At 36.0% G+C, this 26,566-nt stretch overlaps 1 protein-coding gene and 1 long non-coding RNA gene across 3 annotated transcripts; both read right to left on the bottom strand.

Moving 5' to 3' along the window:
- Positions 1 to 5,386: 5,386 nt before the first annotated feature.
- Positions 5,387 to 5,914, bottom strand: LOC141719032 (uncharacterized). Its single transcript, XM_074521414.1, has one exon. The coding sequence runs from the start codon at positions 5,912 to 5,914 to the stop codon at positions 5,387 to 5,389; it is 528 nt and encodes a 175-aa protein (XP_074377515.1).
- Positions 5,915 to 7,183: 1,269 nt separating this feature from the next.
- Positions 7,184 to 24,934, bottom strand: LOC141716914 (uncharacterized). 2 transcript variants are annotated; one of them, XR_012573433.1, is made up of 8 exons: positions 24,734 to 24,934; positions 24,595 to 24,633; positions 23,980 to 24,076; positions 22,525 to 23,555; positions 22,082 to 22,235; positions 21,929 to 21,987; positions 21,599 to 21,634; positions 7,184 to 7,465 (listed from the first exon to the last, which is right to left on the bottom strand). It is a non-coding gene; the product is annotated as an uncharacterized LOC141716914 (long non-coding RNA). The 2 variants fall into 2 exon arrangements; XR_012573434.1 differs by lacking the exon at positions 7,184 to 7,465 and adding an exon at positions 21,195 to 21,311 and having other exon boundaries at positions 21,929 to 22,235.
- Between the last annotated feature and the right edge of the window lie 1,632 nt (positions 24,935 to 26,566).

Raw genomic sequence — 26,566 nt, 5'->3', positions numbered from 1 at the left:
AGGGTCTTCATTTCGATTAAATTGGATAAACGGTTTAATAATTACACAATAAACAAGAATTAATCAATTATTAAACAATTATAATTATTTAATCATAATTAATTAAACCTCAATTATATTTTTAAATAATTATCTAGGAATTATCATATTTTAAAATAATTTTCCCTAATTTTTCAAATTAAATACAATTTATTACAAATTATTCAATTAAACTGACTGATTATAAAATAATTAATCAATTTAATTAAATAATAAGTACTTAATAAATAATTACATAAATAATAAATAAATAAATAAATAATTTTTTGAATTTCTGAAATAAGAAAATAATTTATAATCATTTACAAAATAAATTAGAAAATTAATCATATTATTTATTGGGTTTTCTAAATAACCAAAATTGATTTTTCTGATTTTTAATAAAATAAAACTAAATTAAAAATTACAGAAATAGTTTTGTGCACAGGGAATAGGAGCTTTTCGGATCAAACGGTGGGGAAGGGGAAGAACAGCTCGCCGGCATCCTGGGGAAGACGACCGGAACTGAAGAACTCGCCGGATAAGCCTAGAATCCAGCGAAATTCCGGCTTCCGGCGTCGTCCGATTCTTGACCATACTTGCACCAATCGATCCCGTTTTCGATCCTAAATCCATCTAAACACTACCAGGAGTTCACCCATCAACTTAACAGCTCACAATCACGCCGTAATCAACAAAACGTCCAAAAATCTGGCCACCTCGCGACTTTCCGGCGAGAATCCCAAACCACTCAAAACATAACCAAATCGATCGATTTATATCTCAAAATAACGCTCCAAGTATCTATAATCACTTCCAACAGTTAAAATCAATCACCAACATCTATAAATTCAAGAAAAATGGAATCAAAAAAACTAAAAAACCAAGAACACGGCATAACACTCCAGGGGTTATATGCTCAATATAAACACATAAAATCATTCCTAAGATCAAGATAAATCTATATGCATCATCAAAACAACCAAACGATTTCTTGAACTTAAAAATCGAAATTCAAGCCAAGAACTCAAAAATTCGATTTTAACAAATAGCCAACCTCAGTTGATGATGTTAGTATCAATAAATTCGTCTCTTCACAAGGACGATTTTGGTTACTCGAGCAATTTCAGGGGTTCAGTAAATCTCCTGCAATCACGGTTTGATCTTCAAGCTTCCTCAAGAACAAGAACTTCACCAACACACTTAATTTTCTATTTTCTGATTTTTTATAATTAATTATTAATTAATCATCTATTTATACTAGTAAAAATAATACCCTTAAATAAAATTAAGGCCCTAATTTTACATCTAATAAATTTAGTTGGCCCCAATTTTTATAATTTTTTGGTATTAATTTTGAATTTTGTAAATATCCAATAAATACAAAATATATGCCAAAAATCCCCAAAAATTGTGAAAATACAACAATACAAAGAAAAATGATATTTGATAATTTCATGATCCTATAAAAATAAAAATGTGATTTTTGTGGGGGGTTTTGACACCCGAAGGGCCCGGAAAAGTCATTTTCCGCTAAACGAGAAAATTTGTAAAATGTCTGGATGTTCAGAATATTTATATGGTATAAGCCATACTTGGCAAAATAGGGCCAATGATTTTATATGAAATATCAGCTATTAAAACACTGTTTGGGCCGTACAACTTTTGATATAAAATATTTAACAAATAGTAAAACACCCGATAATTATCCAGAACACATTCTGACTGAAACAGAATACACGTAGCACATAACAACTAGGGTTTTATGACTTATCACACTTACTGACATATTTAAACACATAAATCATCTTTATTAAGATATAATACAAGCATAATTTCTCGGTCGTTACATCCTCCCCCTATTAGGATTCTGTCCTCAGAATCTCGCTAGGAAAATAACTGGGGATACTTTTCTAACATTTCACTTTCAAGCTCCCAGGTTGATTCTTCAACCATAGGATTTCTCCACAAGACTCTTACTAATGGTACAGACTTATTTCTCAATACTCTCACTTGCCTATCTAAAATTCTTACTAGTTGTTCTATATACGATAAATCAGCTTGAAGCTCTATCGGCTCATATTCTATTACATGCCTTGTGTCAGGATTCCACTTCTTAAGCATTTACACATGAAACACATTATAAATATGCTTCATATGGGGCGGTAAGGCTAATTCGTATGCAACCTTTCCGACTTTCTTCAAAATTTCAAATGGATTGACGTATCATGGTTTTAACTTGCCCTTGTTGCCAAACCTAGTAAATCCTTTCCATGGTGATATCTTTAGTAATACATGTTCTCCTTATTTATAGTCCACATTCTTCCTGGTTGGATTTGCATATTTACATTATCGATTATGCGCTGCTTCGAGTCGCTTTTGGATAAGCTCTACTTTTTCCTTGGTCTGCTGGATCAGTTCTGGACCTAAAATTTTACGTTCTCCAACTTCATCCCAACACGTAGGTGATCTACACTTCCTTCCATATAAGGCTTCGTAAGGTGGCATTCTAATGCTAACATGATAGTTGTTGTTGTAAGAGAAGTCCACCAGCGGTAAATGTTTGTCCCAACCTCCTTCAAAATCTATTGCACATACATGTAGCATATCTTCAATTATTTGAATTATTCTTTCGCTTTGCCCATCCGTCTGTGGATGATAAGCGGTGCTCATGTTTAGCTTAGTACCAAGGCATTCCTGAAATTATCTTCAAAATCTTGAATTAAAACGTGGATCTCGATCAGACAATGGATACAGGTACTCCATGGCGTATCACAATTTCCTTGAGATATAGATGCACTAACTTGTCAAGCGAAAACCTTTCGTTGATTGGGAGGAAATGTGCTGACTTTGTTAACCTGTCAATAATGACCCAAATCGCATCATGGTTTGCTCTGGTTCTCGGAAGTCCTACTATGAAATACATCGTTAAATGTTCCCATTTCTATTCTGGAATATCCAGTGGTTATAGTAATCCGATTGGACGTTGATGTTCTGCTTTGACTCGCTGGCACGTATAACATTTACTGACCCATTTAGCTATTTCTTTCTTCATGTTTGGCCACCAAAAGTTTTCCTTCAAATCTCTATATATCTTCGTGTTTCTGGGATGAACTGAATATCTTGAACTATGAGCGTCTCGCAAAATTTCTGCCTTCAACTCCGGTACATTGGGTATCCAGCTTCTTGAGGCAACTCGTAAGATTCCCTTGTCATCTTTCTGGATTGTAATTTCTTCTCCAGTCCAATTGTTGATTTCATGATTATTACTTCCTCCTGACATCTTCTTATCTTTTCCAGTAGTTCTGGTTGGAATGTCATTACATAATTCATTTCAGTGGAGCTTTCTGGAATACAAACTTCAATTTCCAATTTATCGAACTCTCTGATCAATTCTTTTGAAGATGTCAACTATTCAATCTTTCTTTTTGACTTAATGCATCTGCTACAACATTTGCTTTACTTGGATGATAGTTGATTGATACGTCATAGTCTTTGATTAGCTGTAGCCAGCGTCACTGTAGATGACAAAGTCTCCTTGATCATCAGGTAACACAAGTACATGGGCGGTTACTAGTTGATTCTTCAATTCTTGAAAACTTTCTTCATATTTTTCATTCCATACGAACTTTTCATTCTTCCGAGTCAACTTGGTCAATGGCGTAACAATCTGCGCAAAGACTTTAACAAATCTCTTGTAGTAACCAGCTAATCCCAAGAAACTTCTAACTTCCGTCGGGGTCTTTGGTCTCTCCCAATTTAAAATAGCTTCAATCTTTGTTGGGTCAACTTGAATTCCTTGAATACTAATTATATGACCTAGAAATTGCACTTCCTTTAACCATAATTCGAATTTCGAAAATTTCGCATAAAACTGTTCCTTCTTCAAGGTTTCCAAAATGATTTTTAGGTGCACAGCATGCTCTTCTTCAGTCTTCGAGTATATCAAGATGTCATCAATAAATACAATGATAAATTTATCCAAGTACTTTTTGAACACTCTGTTCATCAAATCCATGAACGTTGCTGGTGCATTGGTCAATCCAAATGCCATTACAAGAAATTCGTAATGTCCGTATCTCGTTCGAAAAGCAGTCTTAGGAATATCTTCTGCCTTGATCTTCAACTGGTGATAACCCGATCTTAAATCGATTTTTGAAAACCATGTCGCTCCTTTCAGTGGATCAAATAAGTCATCGATCCGTGAAAAACGGTATTTTTTTCTTGATAGTTATTTATTCAGCTCACGATAGTCGATACATAGTCGCATGTTGCCGTCTTTCTTCTTTACGAACAATACCGGTGCACCCCATAGGGATACACTAGGCCTTATGATTCCTCAATCGAGAAGATCTTGTAATTGCGTTGCAAACTTTTTCATCTCAACCGGTGCCATTCGATACGGAGCCTTCGAAACTGGTTCAGTACCTGGTGCCAAATGAATGGTAAACTCGATCTCTCGATCTAGAGGTAGTCCTAGAAGTTCATCTATAAAGACATCGAGAAATTCACATACAAAAAGAATATCTTTGATCTTCGAACTTTCTTTTTCCATATCCAATAAATAGGCTAAATAAGCTTTACATTCTTGGTGTAGCAATCGTTTCTTCTGCATCATCGTTAAAATTTTTTGCTTCTGTTTCTTGCGTTTAAACGTTACTGTTGCAGTTTCTCCAGTTCGCAGATTCACTTTCTTATTTGCGCAATCGATCTGGGCATTGTTACCAGCTAACCAATCCATTCCTAAAATAACATCAAATTCTCCTAACTTGAAAGGTATCAAGTCAACTGAGAAATGATGTCCTGCTATTTCGATAACGCACCGTGGACACACTCGGTCTACCGCAATTTGATAATCATTTGCTAACTTTATAATTAAGGTTTCGTCCAACCGTTGAATTTCACAATATAACTTATGAATAAATTCTTCAGAAATAAAAGATCTTGTGGCTCCAGAATCAATCAATACTTGTGCATTTACAAAATTCACAGGAAGCGTACCTGCAACCACATTGGGGCTTTGCACAACTTCTTTCATTGACATATTAAAGGTCCTTGCCCTAGGCTGATTCTGCTTTGGTGGCAGAGGTAATGCCAAAACCCTTGGAATACTGGCTGTCATTGTTGCTCCTCTACAGTATTTAACGATATGTCCATTTCTTCGATATTGGAAACAAGTGACCTCTGTCTTCCCTGTTGGGCATTCCCCAGAGCAGTGTCCCTTCTGCTTGCATTTAAAACACGTGACATTCGACTTATTGCAGATCCTTGTATGCTTCTTCACATATATTCTGCAGTCGGGTATTGGTGGTCGTATGATTCTTTGTTGATTTAGGGATGGGAGTCGGTTACCCGTCCTCTAATTTCCCTATTTTGTCCTTCTAAAATTTTCATTTGTTCGGGCTTGAAATCCTGGTCTCCTGTTGGAACGGTTTGGAAAACTTCCTGGTCCCTTTTCCTTTTGGGAAGCTTCAATGTCTCCTTCAATTAGCATGGCCTTCTGAACTATGGCTGTATAGGTTGTCAGTTCGAACACTGCCACTCTGCTACGAATCCACGGCTTCAATCCCTGTTGGAATCTCTTAGCCCGCTTCTCATCGGTATCTACCTGCTCTGGAACAAACCTAGTCAATTCATTAAACTTGGCTTCATAATCAGTGAGTGACAAATTTCCCTGCTTCAATTCGAAGAAATTAATTTCCATCTGGTTCTTCATATAACGGGGAAAATACTTTTCCAGAAAAAGCTCGGTGAATCTATCCCAAGTTACTACACCCTCGCCTTCTAGCGGTTTCTTGGACTCCCACCAGTAATCAGCTTCCCCCTTCAAGAAATAGGTTGCAAAATCTGTCTTCTGATCTACTTCCACTTTAACCAACGCAAATGCTTTATCCATTTCTTTTAACCAGACCCTTGCCTTAGTAGGATCTGCTGAACCTTCAAATTCTGGAGGCTTTACCGACTAGAACTGTTTAAAAGTAACAACAAGTACAACTGGTGGTGCTTGTGGCTCTGGATGAAGTGGCTGCTGTAACATCTGCTACTGGAACTGTTGTTGCTGTTCCTGTATTTGTTGTTACATCATCATCATTTGCTGTTGCATTAAGTGAAACATTTGGTTTATGTGGTGGTTATTATTGTATTGGCCTTCGGTATTGTCATCGGATGACTGAGTTCTGGTTTTTCTTTTTGGTGCCATATTTTTGATAAATCTGTCTGAGCCTCTCTCTCATAATATAATCCGGCTGCAAGGATCTCACTGGTCCGAACTCTCTGCTCTCAAACAAACCGAATCTCCCTGCACTGATCCCTCCACACCTGCATCTCCTCTCTCATCCTGGCATGCTGATGGTATGGCACTGTATGGGCTCTCGAAGGTCTGTCTGTGATCCTCAGGTAGGTAAAGGTATCGGCTGATCAATAACCTCGTCCATGAACTCGACAGGCGGAAACTGATAAACTCCGGGCACAGGAGCATAAATAGTTATAGGTGCTGGAAATAATACTGGGGGAACGTGGGGCTCAACTATATGAGGGGCTCGGGGTATATCAGGCTGTGGAAATGGAACCTCTGGTTGCGGCTGCTGCACTGAAACCTGTGGCTCAAGCTCATCCCACTGTGGAAAATCAACCATGTCAGGTACCTCAAACATCGGGAACTCAAGCGGTGGTAACTGAGGTCACTACGCCATAAGTGGGCTATTGTAATGCTTAAATTGTGTTAGAATAGGCCCCAAAAGCGTTACAATAGGTCTATTGTAACACCAGGGGCGTTACATATACGAGCATTACAATAGACACCCTAATGTAAAACTTCACTGATCTATTGTAACAGAGAGGAAAACGTTACAATAGGCACCAACTATAACACTAACAGGCCCAAATGTAACACAAAATGAGTGATACAATAGCTTGATCAAGATTGCATAAGTGGGACCCAGAAGGTGGGGTCCACGTGGCCCCTACAGGTAAGGCTTGCATAACCTATTGTAACAGTAAATTTTATCTATTGTAACACCAATTTTTTTAGTTAGGCAACACTGGAATATGTGTATTGTAACAGTCTTTTAATCTATTGTAACACTAGTAACATATATAATGTAACATTATATGTAAACAAATGTTACACTTGAACAAGCAAATGTAACAGTTATTCTAAACATTTTTGAAATATAAGGTTTGTTTTTAGAACAATCCATAATCAACAAAAACATCAAATCTGCATACATAAGAGTCTAACTGCGCAAACCAAACAACTACATAACAGTACATTCTCCAAACCATCTCCAACGCCAACGACGACCAAAGTACTACAAATAGTCTCATCCCAACGCCAACAATGATGAAAAATTAATTTAACTTTGTCTATGGTGTGTGTTGAGAAGTCCAGCAAGCAGTTTGTGTTGAGATGTCGTGTCTATGATTTGAGAGAAAATATCTCTTGATACTGTAATAAGGAAGATAAAAGGCGAGCGTGTTAGCATAAAATTCAATTATGTCACTCAAAATTACTGTAATCGGAAAGTAAAAAAAAGGTGTTGTGAATCTAAAAGCAGTGCATAACAATGAAATCGAAAAGTCCAAAAATGGTGCTGTCAAAAAAATCGGTAAGTCAGAGAAGTGTGTAAATCAACAGAAATTGCAGTGTTGTAGACATTCACCAGTCCTGGACAAACCGTTAAGTGGTAACTATTCAGTAAGCTCGCCATTTCTGTTAGATATATTTGATAATGTCATGGCTAATATGTTTTATGTTTAGCTTTCAGATCTTACTTGAACAGGATAAATCAGTACTTAACTGTTGATCAGTACTTATACTGGAAGTCAGGACTTAAGGATATCAGTACTTATGTTATCAGGAGATAATCATCAGAAGATAATTATCAGAACTTAAGTGCTGAAGGACAATCAGATAAGGACAGTAGCTGATTAAATGAAAGAAGATCAAGATAAACATAAGAAGAGATATGCATGAAGAAGGAATTCCGTAAAGAATGGAATACTTGGAAGAAAAGATATCTGATTGATATATTTTAGGAAGCAAAATTATATTCCATATCAATTAGCGATTATCTTGTAACTATGTAGTATATAAACACAGACATAGGGTTTACACTATAAGTGTTATCATTATTAGAGAAGATTATTCATTGTAACCCTAGCAGCTCTCGTGATATTTGTTCATCACTGAGAGGTAACAGTTCCATACTGTAACAGAGTTTATTATTTCAATAAAGTTTGTTTTCTGTTACTTAAGTTCTTAAAGTTCGATTTGAGTGTACTATACACTGTATTCACCCCCTCTACAGTGTGTGTGTGACCTAATAATTGGTATCAGAGCCTATCTGTTAACATACATACAGTTAAAGATCCAAACACAATCATGTTGGACACAGAAACTCCAACTAAGCCTACCAAAACTGAGGAATCACCAAAGACACAAATTCAGAGTCGGTATGAGACCATCAGAGTTCCCATACTGAGACCATCTGAATATCCCATATGGAAGGTAAGGATGACCATGTTCCTGGAAGCAACAGATCCAGAATACCTTGATAGAATCAAGGAAGGCCCTCACAAACCAACCAAGCTTGCTGTTGCAGTTGCAGGTGAAGTAGCAAAGACCGTACCAAAAGAGAAGAGTGATTATACTGCTGAAGACAAAGCATCAATTGCTAAGGATGCTAAGGTACGACACTTACTGCATAGTGTCATTGATAATGTAATGTCAAACAGGGTAATCAACTGCAAGACTGCTAAGGAGATATGGGATGCTCTGGAAACAAGGTGTTAGGGAACTGACACAATTAAGAAGAACAGGAAGACAATACTCACTCAAGAGTATGAACACTTTGACTCAAAGACTAATGAGTCAAATGATTTATATGATAGATTTGTCAAACTTTTGAATGATTTGTCATTGGTTGATAAAGAGTATTATCTTGAAGATTCAATCCTTATGTTCCTGTTAGCTCTTCCTGAATGCTGGGATTTGAAGGCAACGCCAATAAGAGACAACTACAATCTTGATGAAACAACTCTTGACGAAATCTATGGAATGCTCAAGACTCATGAGCTGGAGATGGAACAAAGAAGCAAGAGGAAAGGAGGAAAGTCAAGGACAGTTGCTCTTAAGGCTGAAGAAGAATTCCCCAAAGCAGCTTCCTCAAAGAAAGACAAGGGTAAAGCTCTTTTCATAAAGTCTGATACTGAGTCATCAAGTTCTGAGAGTGATGATGACTCAGATTCTGAAAGCTTTCCCGAGACTGATGCTGATGAGGAGATGATGAAGCTGTGTGCTCTTATGGTGAAAGGAATCACAAAGATTGCATACAGGAAGTTCAGGAAGGGAAAGAAGTTTTCCAGGAAAGGCATAAGTTCTGATAAAAAGAATTTCAGAAGATCTGAAGGCAGAGGAGGAAAGTCTGACAGAGGAGATTACACCAATGTTAAATGCTATAACTGTGGTGAGAAAGGCCACATATCTCCTGACTGCAAGAAGGTAAAGGGTGAAAAAGGCAAGGCTCTTGTCACAAAGCAGAAAAGCTGGACAGACACCTCAGACTCTGAAAGTGAGGAAAACTATGCATTGATGGCAAATGCTGATAAAGAAAGTGCTGAGAGCAGTTCTGAAGCTGCTGAAACAAAGGTACCTCAGACTACTTATGCTTTTCATACTGATGATATTAATGAGTTGAGAAGATATCTTAAAACCATGTTTGTTAGTTATAGAGATCAAACTTTAACATGTGAAAGATTAACTTCTGAAAATCATGCATTTAAGAAAAGAAATGATTTCTTAGAAAAAGAGTTAGTCATGTTCCATCAAACTCAGAAGGATAGAGATGATGCTTTTTATGTTAGGAATGAAGTGCTAAACTTAAATGAATCTCTAGAAACTGAGTTAGAAAAGGAAAGAGAGATTATCAGGACTTGGACTAACTCTGGCAAAACAACTCAAAATTTGCTAAGTAGTGAAAACTGAAAAGAGGGCTTAGGTTATGGAGAAGATAAGAAAGATAAAGGAACTGACGAAATTAAGTCTGTTGATAAGCAAAATCCAAAGTTAAAACCTGTTAAGTTTGTAACTGTAAAGTCTGAAAATGAAAAATCAGAAGTTACAAAGGAATCAACTTCTGACAAACTAAAACAGGAAAAGACAGCTGAAGTGAACATAGGTTTAATGACAAAGAAGCAGCTTAAGCATAAGCTGAAAGATGTCAAGAATGCAAACAAGGTAAAATCACCTAGGAAAAATAGGAATGGAAAGGAAGGTGTGAATAAAAGCAATGATTATAAACCTGTTCCTGATGCTCCTAGGAAAACATGTCATAACTGTGGAAGTTCTAACCATCTGGCTTCTTTTTGTAGGAAGAATAAGAATATTAACTCCTTACCTTTAAAATTAGGAGTTAAGAGTCAGTCTGTTAGATACAAACCACAAAATCCTTGTTTTCATTGTGGTAGTTTATGGCATTCCATTTATACTTGTAAGGAATATCATAGTTTGTACTATGATTATTATCAAATAAAACCTTCTTTGAAGAAAGTTTCCATTGTTCCTTCTAGTGTAAATTCTGATTCAAAGTCTGATAGTGTAAGTTCTGATAAGAAAAATGTTAACATAAACTCTGATGCTAAATCCGCTGCAAATATTAACAAACTTAATAAGGCCAAAGGATCCAAGCAAGTCTGGGTCCTTAAAATTAATAATTAGTGGTCTTTGTGATTGCAGGGCAACAGGAAAAATATTCTAGTTCTGGACAGTGGATGTTCAGGACATATGACTGGAAATAAGGTCCTGCTATCAGACTTTGTGGAGAAAGCTGGCCCAAGTGTTTCTTATGGAGATGGCAACATTGGAAAAACATTGGGATATGGCAATATCAATCTTGGAAATGTCATAATTAAACAAGTAGCTCTAGTCTCAGGACTTAAACACAACCTACTGAGTATAAGTCAAATCTGTGACAGAGGTTATCATGTTGATTTCTTTGAAGAACACTATGAAATTGTAAGTAAATCTAAAGGAAAAGTTGTTCTGAAAGGATACAGGCGTGGTAACATTTATGAAGCTAAGCTTTCAACAAGTACTGATGGTTCTGCAATCTGTCTGATGAATAGAGCATCAATTGAAGAAAGCTGGAATTGGCATAAGAAACTCTCTCATTTAAATTTCAACAATATAAATGAACTGGTCAAGAAAGATCTTGTGAGAGGATTGCCAAACACAGTATTTGCTCCTGATGGTCTTTGTGATTCATGTCAGAAAGCCAAACAAAGAAAATCTTCATTCAAGAGCAAGACTGAATCATCAATTCTTGAGCCTTATCATCTACTACATGTTGATCTGTTTGGTCCAGTAAATGTCATGTCTATTGCAAAGAAGAAGTATGCGTTGGTCATAGTGGATGAGTTCACCAGATACACATGGGTGTATTACTTGCATACAAAAAGTGAAACTGCATCAACCTTGATTGATCATATCAAACATCTGGATAAAATGGTCAAATACTCTGTGAAAGTTTTAAGGAGTGATAATGGCACTGAGTTCAAGAATTTGATAATGGAAGAGTTCTGCAAAAGCCATGGAATAAAGCAGGAATTTTCTGCTCCTGGAACTCCACAGCAAAATGGAGTTGTTGAAAGGAAGAATAGAACTCTCATTGAAGCTGCACGTACAATGCTTGAAGAAGCAAAGCTTCCAACCTATTTCTGGGCTGAAGCTGTGCAGACTGCTTGTTTTACTCAAAATGCAACACTCATTAACAAGCATGGAAAAACACCATATGAGATGGTGAAGAAAAAGAAGCCAAATCTGAAATATTTTCATGTATTTGGATGCAAGTGTTTTGTTCTCAAGACTCATCTTGAACAACTATCAAAGTTTGATCTAAAAGCTGATGAAGGAATCTTTGTTGGATATCCACTTTCCACAAAAGCCTTTAGAGTCTATAATTTGAGAACAAAAGTGGTCATGGAATCTATCAATGTCTCTTTTGATGACAAAAAGATTACTGGTCTTGAAGATTTCATTAACCATGATCAGCTGAGATTTGAAAATGAAGACTCAAATTCTGATACAGAAAATCCTGACAGTCTAAGTCCTGATACTGTAAACTCTGATGGATTAAACTCTGATGTTATTGAAACAGTGGAGACTACGTCAAAGGAAGATGCACCTATGCAGGGGGAGCATACTCAAGATCCTACCACATCTCAAGAAACATCTGAACATGCATCTGGCTCTTCAAGTTCTGATTCGTCAAGTTCTGATAAGCCAAGTTTTGATAGTGCTGAAAATCTAAATACTGAAGAATCCAACTCAGAGAGCATAGTTTCAGGGGGAGCATCAGAAAATGAAAATGAAAATAGCATGGATCATGGGGGAGCATCCAGTTCTAGAGAAAACCTTCCATCTGCAAGGAAGTGGAAAAAATCACATACACCTGATTTGATAATTGGAAATCCTGATGCAAGTGTCAGAACTAGAACAGGTACTTCAAATGAATGTCTTTACAATTCTTTTCTCTCTCAGACTGGGCCAAAGAAAGTGGAAGAAGCTCTTCAAGATGCTGATTGGGTGCAAGCAATGCAGGAAGAGTTGAATGAATTTGAAAGAAACAAAGTCTGGACCCTAGTGCCAAGACCAAGGAATAGATCTGTTGTTGGTACAAAGTGGGTATTCAAAAATAAAACTGACAGTGATGGCATAATTACAAGGAATAAGGCAAGGCTGGTTGCATAAGGATATTCTCAATAGGAGGGAATTGATTATGATGAAACATTTGCACCAGTTGCTAGGTTAGAAGCCATAAGGATATTCTTGGCTTATGCTGCTCACAAAAAGTTTACTGTCTTTCAAATGGATGTGAAAAGTGTTTTTCTTAATGGAGAATTGGAGGAGGAGGTATATGTTGAACAACCTCCAGGTTTTGTAGATACCAAACATCCAGATTATGTCTACAGGCTTGATAAAGCACTTTATGGACTTAAGCAAGCTCCTAGAGCATGGTATGAGACTTTAGCTCAGTTTCTTCTGGAAAGTGGATTCAACAGAGGGACAATAGACAAAACACTGTTCTACCTCAACCATGGAAAGGACTTACTTCTGGTCCAGATTTATGTTGATGATATCATTTTTGGATCTACAAATGACAAACTTTGTAAAAAGTTTGCCAAACTAATGCAGTCAAGATATCAGATGAGTATGATGGGGGAACTTAGCTATTTTCTGGGCCTTCAAGTCAAGCAGAATGAGGAAGGCACTTTTATTTGTCAAACCAAGTACACCAGAAACTTGCTGAAGAAATTTGGAATGCAAGATTGTTCAAGTGCATCCACTCCAATGGCCACTGCGACAAAACTGGATAAGGATACCGGTAAATCAGTAGATATTACTGACTACAGAGGTATGATTGGCTCTCTACTCTATCTAACTGCTAGTAGACCTGATATCATGTATGCTACCTATCTTTGTGCAAGATTTCAAGCAGATCCAAGAGAACCTCACTTAACAGCTGTAAAAAGAATCTTTAAGTATCTTAAAGGAACAGCTGCTCTGGGATTATGGTATCCTAGAGAATCAGATTTTAAACTAATAGGTTACTCAGATGCAGATTTTGCAGGTTGCAAAATTGACAGGAAAAACACAAGTGAAAGCTGCCAATTTCTTGGAGGCAGATTGGTTTCTTGGTACAGCAAGAAACACAAGTCAATTTCCACATCAACTGCAGAAGCAGAGTATATTGCTGCAGGAAGCTGTTGTGCACAGATTCTTTGGATGAAGACTTAGTTACTGGATTATGGGTTAACATTTTTCAACATCCCTATTTACTGTGATAATCAAAGTGCTATTGTTATGACAGGTAATCCAGTTCAACACTCAATGACAAAGCACATCAGCATCATGTACCACTTCATCAGGGAACATGTTGATGAAGGTATAGTGGAATTGCATTTTGTTCCCATAGATCAACAACTAGCAGATATCTTCACAAAACCACTGTGTGAAGCTACTTTTACAAGATTGGTAAATGAACTTGGAATGGTTTCAGGTTCTTTCTCTAAATCTGCTTAGTCTTGTTCTGTGTTATCAGACTTTATGCTTAGTATTTACAGAATTAATCTCATTGTGTATTCTGTGCTTAATTGATAAATGTCTTTAAGTACTGACTGTTGTCTGATATATGTTTCTAAACTCTGATAAGTGATATGTCTGTTCAAGTAACTATTCAATCCTATGAGGATAACTGTGCTAGATACTGACCTAGTAGTCTTCAATAAACAAATGATTCCATGTAAGAAGTAATTATTTCAGTGGAAACCCTATGACACTAGCAAATTCTGATAATTGAGCTTAGTTAAGTTTACTTTGTATATCTTATTACTAAGTCACAAATTAGAATAATGCTACTCATCTGTTAAGTTCTGATACTAGTAAAACTGCTGAATGTACTAAGTGCTGATAAACCTCACTTATCAAAAGAAAAAGCAAAAAGATCAAAGAATAAAATCAGGTACTCCTTTGAGATCTAGAGTACAAATGTGGAAGGGACGACCCAAGTGCATTGCTGGTATTAAGTAGATATGCATTAGAAAAGCAAAATATTTTCTTGGTGACTTTTCACACTCTATGATTACTGGAGAAATATTCTGATAAACAGTCGTGACTCACTTACACTGTGAAGCCACTGTAAAATAGAATTTCAAAAGATGCATAAAATTAGCACAAAACAGTTGAGGTGGACTCAAGCATGAACTCATTCATCAGTAGGTTTCAGGACAATGACAGCTCTTTAGCAAAAATTTTAGTTATGCCTTATTTCTAAGATATAATGAAGTGAATCAGACTTTACTCTTTGTCTGTTATTTAGCTTAATGCACACACTAATCACTCCATCTGAATGATGAAAATTTCTGTGGTGGTCTATGTTATTTTAGATAAACAGTCATTGTGTCATTGCACAAATTCTGAGGACAAGTTCTAGTTACACGTTCTGATGATTAAGTTCTGAAGTCTATAACTCAGAACTTGTATGAGGATTTACTAAGATGGGTATTCCTTTTTCGAGTTACGAAATTTTGTTCTGATGACTGTTAAGTTCTGGTATAGGTCTAAGTTCTGATTTCTCAGTCTAATCCTTTACTTGGCTTATCTGTGAATAAAATTTGATAACAGTCTCAGTTCGAACTAGAATATGTTGAAGTGGAAGATTAATAGTTACTATGATTAGGATTAATGGTATTCGTACTTGAACAGTCCACTGTTTCTTGTTTCTTGTGCGGTTTAAACCATGATTCCTCTTTCCAATGAATGTTATTCTTTTTCAAAGTCTAGGGAGACGAGGTAGAATTAATTTTATCTGTCAGCATTCAATTTCTTTGCGTCTCCTGGCATTCTCTTGTCTATATAAGCAACCACTTCACATCAGTCTTTCCATCAAATTCTTCTCACACACTTATCTTCATAATTCTTCTTTCAAAAACACAATGGTCAGATACAACATGTTTTTGAACTACCAAAACTTCAATATGGAGCTAAGCTATGCCGAGTGGCAGCAGGAATGGCATGTCACAGCCATTCCTGAGGAGATATGGGACTCTGTCCCACAGGAGGTACTGACACACCTTCTGTTCTTCTATATGGACTACCATCGCCATCTGGAGCGATTGGAGGAGGAAAGGCTGGAAGCTCTCCGCCAGCAAGAGCGAATCATCAGATTCGCCATTCTGTTTATCGAGAGTAGAAAGAAGAAGATGACTTAATCTCGTCTTCTTCCTGTTTTTCTTCATCATCAGCTTTGTCAGGCTTCTTAGCTAGGACTAAGGCTGTTGATGTTAGGTTTAGAAGCTTAGGGAAAATCTTGTATAAGTATTGATGTAATTTCCATTTCATAAATGTATTGTCTTGATATATTAATGAAAGTTGTTTTTACTTCAAGATTTTATCTCTGAGTTATTTTATCTTGTGTTGATAAATCCTGATTGATATTCTGATGACCATATAAATTTTGTTTTATATTAAGTTCTGATTCATTTTCAGCATTTACTTATCTAATTTATCTTGGTCATTTTCATGTGATGTATTTTCAGAATATTAATGATGCAGTGAAAAATAATTCAATCAGTGCTAACGGTTTAAATTTTGAATTAAAATTGTTTCTCTTGATAAATGGAACGGTTTTTCCTTGAAACTAGGCAAATGGGTAAGTAATGATTCCTGTTTTCTCGAGCCCAGTAACTGTCCGTTATTACTGCATGTCTGACAGGTGTCCAACGGTAACATTTTTGTTCAGAGTATAAGTACAACAGAGAGAAGATTTCTTTAATCTTTTATTTTCTTCATATTTTATCTCTCTCCTTACTTTTACTCTCCTTCTTTTTATTTCTCACGTTGGTTTTTCATACAGACATTATCTCAAACACCTAACAGGCATACTTGAATCTCATTTTTTTTCACATGACACCAAAGGATTTAATCATTGATGGAGCTAAGTTTGTCCCCAACAACTATGCTGCAGTTCTTGATCACACTGAAGCTCCATCTGAATTGGACTTTGTGCAAGATCTTCTTGCACATAGTGAGGTTGGGTATGCATTAACACAGCCTGAATTCTTTTCAAGCCAACAAGTTCTGAGGTTTTGGAGGACTGGACTTTTTGATGATGGTGGTCAATGTGGAACTCCCAGTATTATCTTCCAAGTGGGTGATTCATCCTTTATAGTCACTTCTGGTACAGTCCGCAGGGCTTTACATCTTCCAGAAGATTGTACTTTCTCAATTCCAGAGGACTCAGCCCTTCGGGAGTTAATGGCTGAATTGGGATATGAAAAGAGTCTGACGAAACTTGGACAGTTGAAACGGGCTAATATCAGAAGAGAATGGAGTTTCTTCTTTGATTGCATCACCAAAGCTTTTGGGAACAAATGTTCAAATTTTGATGCTATCCCAATTCTGAGTCAGCACATAGGGTATGCTATTATTCATCAAACTCATTTTGATTTTGCAACTGGAATAATTGGTTTTATTGGGGATATGATGACAGAGGATCGAGATGTTGTTTATTTTGCTAGATTCTGTCAACTTATTTACACTTACTGTACTGATGAACCTCATTTAGTCAGCACTCAAACCCCACCTTTTAAGGTTGCAAAACGATACTTTAATGACCTGGTAAATGCTGATACTAAGAAAAAAGTGGTTAGACCATTACAGATTCCTAAGTCTGTAAAACAGATCCTGGTAAATGCTGATCCTGATACTTATAGATCTGTTTACTCTGATGTCCAACCAACTCCAAACACCCAAAATCCATCAACCTCAGTACCTACCTCTCATTCTACTCAACCTACCCTCAGAACATATCTCAAATCCTATCTCTCCACTTCACAGACTTCTCAACCTTCATCTTCAGCACCTACTGTGAAGCCTTCATCTTCCAAGCCAAAGAGGACAAAGAATGTTTCTCAAACATCTCAAAAGAGAAGGAGGATTGTATTGAGAGATGAATCTGATTCTGAGGAACAGGTTTCTTCTAGAGAACCTGTTGTTTCTGAAGCTGAGAAAGAGATTTCTCAGAAGAATTCTGAAATTGGGGGTTCTAGGCTTCTCAAGAGGCTTAGACGAATGACAGTTCCTGAAACTCCCAAGGAATCCAAATCAACAAGGAAGTACAAGAAACAGAGGGCACAAAGGCCAGTTTCAGATGATGAAGAGGAAGCAGCTAAGGAAGGGGATCAGGAATCTCTGATCTCACAAGACAAGGAATTTGCTCCAGTCAATTCTTCTCCATCAACTCCATCTCAGGAAGCTGTATCTGACAAGGCTAACTCACCATCTGTGTCTCTTGTTGATCCAGGCACAAGTGCTGATATTGATGTTCAACACTTGGTTGTGTCTGAAGTATCTCTCTTAGAAGCTCCAACAGCAAATAATCCTTCCACAACACCTGTTACTGATGTTGTTCAAACTCCAGAGTTATCAACAACACCTTCTCTGCATCAAGATGCTGATGATCAGACTTTAGGTGAGCATCAGGATATGGCTGTTTATCAGAACTTAGTATCAGATCAGCAATTAGAGGATGTTGAAGCCTCCATTGCTACTCACACTGTTGTCTTATCAGAAGATACTGATTCTTTAAGTTCTGATGCTGCAAATGCTGGTGATACTGGTAAAGCTGCTCCAACTGTAGATGCTGATGAAGCAGGTCCTTTTGGACATACTCCTCAACAGACTCTTCCTAAGTCTGAACTGGTAAAGAAGTTTGTTACTGGGGATGCACCAGTACCTTGGAGTGAAACTCCTGCAGGTCAGGAGTGGACTAAGGAATGGAACTCAGTTTCATGTGTTCCAACTGCAATACATCTTGCTGAGCACTTGACTAAAGCTGATGAAATGTTAAATTCTGATGATTTAAAAACCCATCTTAGAGTCACTGCATTGAGTATTAAACATCTACAAGGTCTTCATTCAACTACTCATGCAGAGCTACACAAAATTCAGGAGAACTTTATCAAACAAGAACAAGTTTGGAAAATTGATAAGAAAAAGTTCTTTCAACCTACCATTGACAGGATTGCTTATATTGAGAAAACTCAAGAGAAACAACAAGCTCAGATTGATGACATTCTGACAAATCAAGTTTCTCAGCAATCGCAACTTACTGAAATCCAATCCTCAGTGGAATTACTTATCTCTCTTTTACTACCTGCTGATGCCAAAAAGGGGAAGAAGGTAATTAAGTCCAAATGCAACACTAACAAGACACTGCAAGGAAAGGATGATGGAAATGATGATCAAGGATACTCTGGAATGGGTAGCGGTCATAGTCAAGGTAGAAGGTTTACATCAAGACAAGCTAGTCACAGGACAAGTTCTGATACTGGGAAAAGAATAAGTTCTGCTGCTGGTAAAAGGATAAGTTCTGATGAACTTCTAGATCTTGATGAGGAAATGTCAAGACACTTATTTCTTCAAGAAAATCCAGGAATGGACTTGGAAAGTTTAAAGGAAGAAGAAGCTAGACTTAAATCAGAGAAAGTCACATCTAAATCTGAAGCTTCTGGTAAAAATTCACTTCCAAAACTCAAAGGCATTGTGATCAAAGAAAGGACACATACTGAAGCAACGTTGGCTAGATCACAACCACAGATAGATCCAAGATCCAAGGGTAAAGAAAAGGTTGGTGAACCTATCAAGGTTTATGTACCTCCTGAGGAAGAAGAAATTACTGATGAAAAGGATGATCTTGCTCTGACTTCAAGAAAAGTTCTTAAAACAACCTCTGACATGGCTCAAGTTGTTCAGAGTCAAGAAATTGTAAGTTCTGATATTCAGAAGAAGCAAGTAACCTCTGACAGAGCTCAAGTTAACTTGATATCAGAAAATAGATCAAAGACACTCTTACCAGGATTCACTAAAGCAAAACAGACTCAATCTTTGAAGACTACTGCAAGTGGTTTTGAAGCAAGAGTAGTTAATGGAAAGGAAGCTAGAGATAAAACTGGATTGGGAAGTGCTGATGAAAGAAGAGTACACAACACTACCAATGATCCAACTTCCTTGAGTGAACCAGGTATTGGAGCAACTCCTGAGAGATTGAATCAACTGGAATCTGTACAGATGGTTTACCATACCTACTTGAAAGAATACATCATATTGTATTTCATGACAGATGGTAGGGTTTATCATATAAGACAAAATGTCATTCCATTGAAGTATTTTGAAGAATTGGAGCATGTACTTTTCTTACTTCAAGTGGATGACAGAATAACAGAGACTGCTACAAACTACTTAAAAGAAGAGATTCAGAGACAGAAAAGGCTTTATTCTGTTAAGTCTGACAACATATATGTTCCAAAGTACAGAGATCACAATGGTGATATTGTTGATATGAAGCCTAATACTGCACAGATCAGAACATATCTTGGTATTAAGGGACTTGAATTCAATCTGGAGTCTGACAAAGCTTATGTCATAAGACTAGATCAGGAGTTGAGAAAAGCAAAGATCAATGATCTCAGAGCTGCAATCTTTCAAACTGGTGAAGATACTGTAGAGCTTAAAGATGTTAAAAGGAGAATAATTGATGAACTAAGATATGCTGAGAAATGTTTGTTAAAGAACTATCTCAGAACAACTCCTGACATCAGAGAGATCAGAAAATGATGAAGCCAAGTCGAAGATCTATAACTGCTTAAATACTGATATTTATACAGACTGAAGTTATTATCAGAAGTTGAAATTGGTAAAAGCTTTAAGGACTGTAAGTTGTAGTTATCTAATCTAATTCTCATGCATTTGTACTTAATGTTTTTGACATCATCAAATATCTGTTAAACTTGTATATTATGTTAATTTACAAGTTGGGGGAGATTGTTAGATATATTTGATAATGTCATGGCTAATATGTTTTATGTTTAGCTTTCAGATCTTACTTGAACAGGATAAATCAGTACTTAACTGTTGATCAGTACTTATACTGGAAGTCAGGACTTAAGGATATCAGTACTTATGTTATCAAGAGATAATCATCAGAAGATAAATATCAGAACTTAAGTGCTGAAGGACAATCAGATAAGGATAGTAGCTGATTAAAGGAAATAAGATCAAGATAAACATAAGAAGAGATATGCATGAAGAAGGAATTCCGTAAAGAATGGAATACTTGGAAGAAAAGATATCTGATTGATATATTTTAGGAAGCAAAATTATATTCCATATCAATTAGCGATTATCTTGTAACTGTGTAGTATATAAACACAGACATAGGGTTTACACTATAAGTGTTATCATTATTAGAGAAGATTATTCATTGTAACCCTAGCAGCTCTCGTGATATTTGTTCATCACTGAGAGGTAACAGTTCCATACTGTAACAGAGTTTATTGTTTCAATAAAGTTTGTTTTCTGTTACTTAAGTTCTTAAAGTTCGATTTGAGTGTATTATACACTGTATTCACCCCCTCTACAGTGTGTGTGTGACCTAATAATTTCCATGAGAGGCATTGGTCTTACAGCCCTGACCTGTTCATATTAATACAAGATATGGTCACAGATATGCATATTCAAACAAATGGGCAAAACTGAAAAGCATCTATTACATGATATAAATGTTAGAAAAGGTGGAAATGGATGTTTGTTGTGGTTCCTCACTCTGTATTATATGAGAGGCTTCTCAGAAGATGGTCAGGTTATATATGTAAGAATGGCTGCGTCTGATTCAGGTAACTCTGTTATTCTATTTTTTTTTTATAGAAAGCAAGTCAAACTTGACAGGGCCCTTAACCTGATTCACACAAACACACAGCCTTGATTCTTACACATGCAGACAGCCTTGATTCTTACACACGCAGACAACCTTTTTTCACACAAACATGCTGATAGCTAAGATGTAACTTACACTATGTTATAATCAAATTATCTGCTGACAAACGCAAAAAAAACAATCAAACTAAGCAACTAAGAAGGAAATAAAAAGGAGCCCTATTTAACATGATTTAAGAAACCTAAAAGAGTAAAGTAAGAAAAGCGCATGGAACATTAGCATAACCAACCAAGTTTGATGGAAATTACCTCAAGGATATCGGTGATTTCTCGAACACTTTCAGGCTGCAAAAATAAATTGTACAAGTAAGTAATAATAACATGGATATTTTCTCCACATTTATTCCTCAACCCAACATGTTACCAGCTGACTCATCTCTACAATTCCATCAGCAATATCAGCTATTAGACCAAACAATAGCTAAGCTTATGACAAGAACATGAAGAACTGTGGATTCCAAATTTTTCTTAAAAATATGCCACAAACCACACAAATAATAGGTAGATAAATAGGAACCCTGATATGTACATATTTTAAAAACATGTCATATATTCATATGTAATATAGTAGAATTAAACCTCAGTTGCAGCACCCTTGTCATCTTTGTACACAAGCTTTTCCAAAATCTCATGTATACCTATCAAATCATTTCTTAAGCAAGCATCAACAAGGGGGGATAGGGGGAAAGCAGCAGTACTATCTCGTATGCCTATAAGTTCATGAGTGGAAACCTGTAAAAGACACCTTTAACTTCATACATTCTTTAAATACAAAGCATCATCAACATATTTTGATAACCGCATCATTATCCTACTAACAACTTTTCATATCACCGCAGTCCTCATTACCATCATCAGACAATAAAATTTCCTTCAAGTAATTCACCTATAATACAAAGCATTAGCTACAACAACAACAAAACAAGACAAACAATACTACTAACACTATTTACGGGAAATAGTTGACAACTTAAAATTATGCTGGTTTGAACTCAGAAGACCAGTTTTTGAATTTAAACAATATATATAAGGTAGCTAAATATAAGAAGGCCAAAATATAAAGATTGAACCTTTGAAATATTTTGAAGTATGTAATAAGATAAACTACAAATTAAAGACGAACAATGAAAAATTGCAACATAATTGTTTAAACATTGAGATAGAAGTATTCTAACCTATACGATGATGACGGTTGAGACCAGCCAAGGCCATCTTCTTAGAGAAAACATGTCTGTGAGTTGAAATGTCAAGCGGGTCATCGGAGCAACTGCAATTTAAGGTAATAACCTTTGAAAATCGGGGAGGAAAACAAGGGGTGTTGGTGGTTATAAATTTGAATGTTGCTCCAGAAATAGAGCTTAAAGCATTCAGTTTGAATCCTCCCTGCGCCATGCCCATGTCCCCCTTTCTTTAATTTACGGCCCTGCTAGACTACTGTTATGTCATCCAATGAGGTTGATGGATACACAAACACGCACAAGTCAAGAAATTTAGCAGTTTAAAGCACAATCATGACACAAAACATTTAAAATTAAAGTTCTTATTCTACTTAATTTCCTGTTGTTTTAGTCTACTAAAATAGATTAATAGAAATGAAATAGGCATAACAAAACAGAAATGAAATGAATATAAAAAAGGAGGGGCATTCAGAGCAAAATTATAATCGATACAAAGACTAATTGTTATATGACAAAGTTTGAAGTTTGGATGTAATTGGCTAAATCATTACCTTACATGATTAGCTGATCTTTACTTCCTTTAAACAATAATGCAGAATTTCCTATAGTTTTGATAGTGGGAATGCATGTATTTCCTCTCACACTGACAGGTGATAAACTTACTTTACAATAAGGAGCACCTTGCATTACTCATAGGCTCTAGCAATCTTTGCAACTTGGGTTGTACTTGAGAACAATAATATATAAAACTCAGCCTGTTGCTTGCCTCTCATGCAAGGAAACGTTGAAATAATTGACACCATGTACAATGAAACTTTGTATCCTTAGATAGATAAAGACTAAAGCAGGATCCACAACCATTGCTTCAGGATCAGTGTCGCATAACTTCTCGCCAGATGCTTGCCAAGACTCTAGTATCAGAGTTGATGGATTTATTACCACTGATTCAATTCCTTCTCCCAGCATATCTAGCAACAATCTAGCTTGCATATCAGTACCAGTTGCCATAAGTTCTTAAGCATTTGTACCTTAAACATGCAGAGTATGTAAGGTGATTTCAAACTTAGCAATGACACCACTAAGTAACAGCGCGCAATTTAAATTACTAGCATGGACTGAGGGGTAGGTAAGTTGTTATAAAGATCAAATAGCACAAGCATAGCCCAAAAATGGTGTCTTGAGAGAAGCGTTAACCCATTCATCTTTGATCCCATATAGAGTTTGGACCAAGACACTTTTGTTTCATAACTTTACACAAATATATGATATATCTAGCAGAAATTATGATATTCTGGATATGTTGCTGTGGTCATATATGTTTATCTTCAGTTGATGGCAAGTAAATAAGGTACCAGTTATCACCTTATGAAAACTAACTAAAAATTCTATATATGCAAAAACTAGTAACAATATAAAATTGTAATTAGATAGTTGGCATTTGTATTGTATAACCTATCCTCATGATCTCATCTTAGTACAAACATTATCATCCACCATCTACGAGCAAAACATATAAATCCATACGGGTCCAGCTGTGAGCTTCAGAATTCTGCGCAAAACTTGCAAAGACTCACTGTTACTTGCTTAGAGTGTATCATAACTCAAAATTTATATAAAAGGCGCATAGCACTGAACAAGAATGCAGTCATCTACCACAATTAAACTTAGTTTCACAAAGAAGCAAATAACATTCTTCATAAAAACCACCTATATTTAAATCTTCTATACCTCATAACAAAGACAATAACAAAGATTCACAAAATCGGATAATTTATCATAACCACTATTACAATCAAACATTCATAATTTTCCTAGTCCAACATCACAATTTCACTCATTCATACTTAACACACATAAAAACACAATACACATATACAAGTTTCGATATTCTACGAGAAAAAGGACCTTAAGGTAAAGAACTCCACCACCAAGAGTGTGATTCTTAGACTACGTAAAATCGAGATGGGCCTCATTAAAATTAAAACAAGAGCATTCCCAGTGATGAATAAGCTGATGAGGAGTAACAGAAGCAACAAAAGCAGGTAACAAGAAAGAGAGCTAAAATACCTGAAATCGAAGCCCTCAATTCGAAGTTATGAAGAAGCCCTAGAAACAAAAATAAGCATCAATTAGTTGAAATTTAAATAAATACAAGCCCTAATTGAACTCAAAATTGAACCCCTAATTTATAAAATAAGCTTCAAACCCTTAATTAATCGAGGCCTTTATACATACAATCAGGTTGCAGACACAATGCTATAACGTTACAGAGAGCGAAAATTAGTTTGCTATTGAGATTTTGAGAGAGGGGGTGAGATCTCATAATTAGATGGCGAGGTACCAGAGTGAATAACGAGGGGGAGCTTGAAAAATTAAAGTTACTTGTGAAGATTAGGGGCGGGGCTTTTGCCGCTCTAACAATTCACAAGACTACTATTAACTTTTTATATTTATGTAAATTTTAGTTTTTTAATTATTTTTAATTTTAAATTCAGTAAATAAATATTTTAACTAGTATTTAACAAGTATCCTAATATTAAAAAAATTAAATTACCTACATGCAATTAAATCTTTTTTAAAATCAAATATATATATTTAATTTCTAGTTTTACGGTACAAAATTAATAATTTACCTATTTACGAAACTCTTGCTATTTGAAAATATGTTAATTAATTTAATATAGATTACCATTTTTAAAATCAAATAAATGTTTTAATCATTTTATGTAATATATATATGTATATTAGATAAAGTTTTAAAACAAAGTCCAAAGTTGAAGGTCATGTCAACAATAGTAGGCCACCCATATGCCACGTCACCAATTTTGGGCACAATGATTTTATATTTTTTTATAAAAACTCATTTTTAATAATTTTAAAATAAATAAAAAAGTAACCTAATGTAACACCAGGTGTTGGTGTTACATGTTCTATAACACCGACATTTCTCTGCAACACTAGTTTTATAGCTATTGTAACACTAATTGAGAGGTGTTACAATTGTACAAAAATTTCTTATCTAATGTAACGCTGCTTGTAATACTTACATTACAGTAGCCCACTTATGGTGTAGTGGGTAAATTGGGCTCAAAATACGGGAAAAAAATCAATAGGGTCAGGTACCTCTAACACTGGTGGATTTGGTATCTGCTTTGGAGTTGGTGGTGCTAGCTCCTGTTGTAGTGGTAGTGGTGGTGGTGGAAGTGGTAGAAACACCTGTGCTGACACTGGTGGTAATGCTGGTCCGGCACTGTCCTCTCCGACGAAGATGCTGAAGCCATCTGACAGAAAAACTATAACACAAGAAAAAGTCAATTACCATTCCTAGAACTTACAATTTCCTAATCTAAGAAACTAACCAAACCCTAATATCATTATTCCTATCTTTTGTGATCTTCCTATCTTATCTTAACTCTAATGTTCTTGTTTTCAGAGGCCAAAACCTAAGCTCTGATGCCAACTGTAACACCCTCCAAATTCGGGGTATAGATCTGGGGTATTACCATCACTAACTACCTTACTGAACCTGTACAATAATAATATAAACATATAATTACCCTTTATTACTTCTACTCAGGATCTTTTAAGGTTAAGGTGTGAAAACAAGAACAACTTACCAATTTTATTACAACATCTCAAATAACATGTCTTCCAAATCTTCTTTATTACAAACCAGTTATCTATATAAATTTTAAACTAAACTTCTTTTATTCAAACCACAACTATAACTTATCATGTTAGACCTGCTCTGGCATCTCAAAACTCTCTTCTGGAATTGGAATAAACACTTTTGGTGCCAGAGGGTCCCGCTGCTTGACCTGCTTCTTGATTACTCGGGTTCGGATGGTTTCATTCTCAACTTTAACTGAAAAAAAAGGTGAATAACAATAATAGGGGTGAGCCAAAATTGCTCAACAAGCCTGCAACATTTATATATATAGTGTAAAAAGAGAAAGTTAAATAAACTGGTAATCTGCTGGTTTGAACAACCATATGTTACTGTAGTGAGTAATGAAAGCCATTATTGGCGAGTACCAAA

The sequence above is a fragment of the Apium graveolens genome, chromosome 4, assembly GCF_009905375.1.
Source record: "Apium graveolens cultivar Ventura chromosome 4, ASM990537v1, whole genome shotgun sequence".
Classification (NCBI taxonomy): Eukaryota; Viridiplantae; Streptophyta; class Magnoliopsida; order Apiales; family Apiaceae; genus Apium; species Apium graveolens.
Note: the sequence above shows the minus strand (reverse complement) of the source record. Positions and strands in the feature narration are given on the sequence as shown.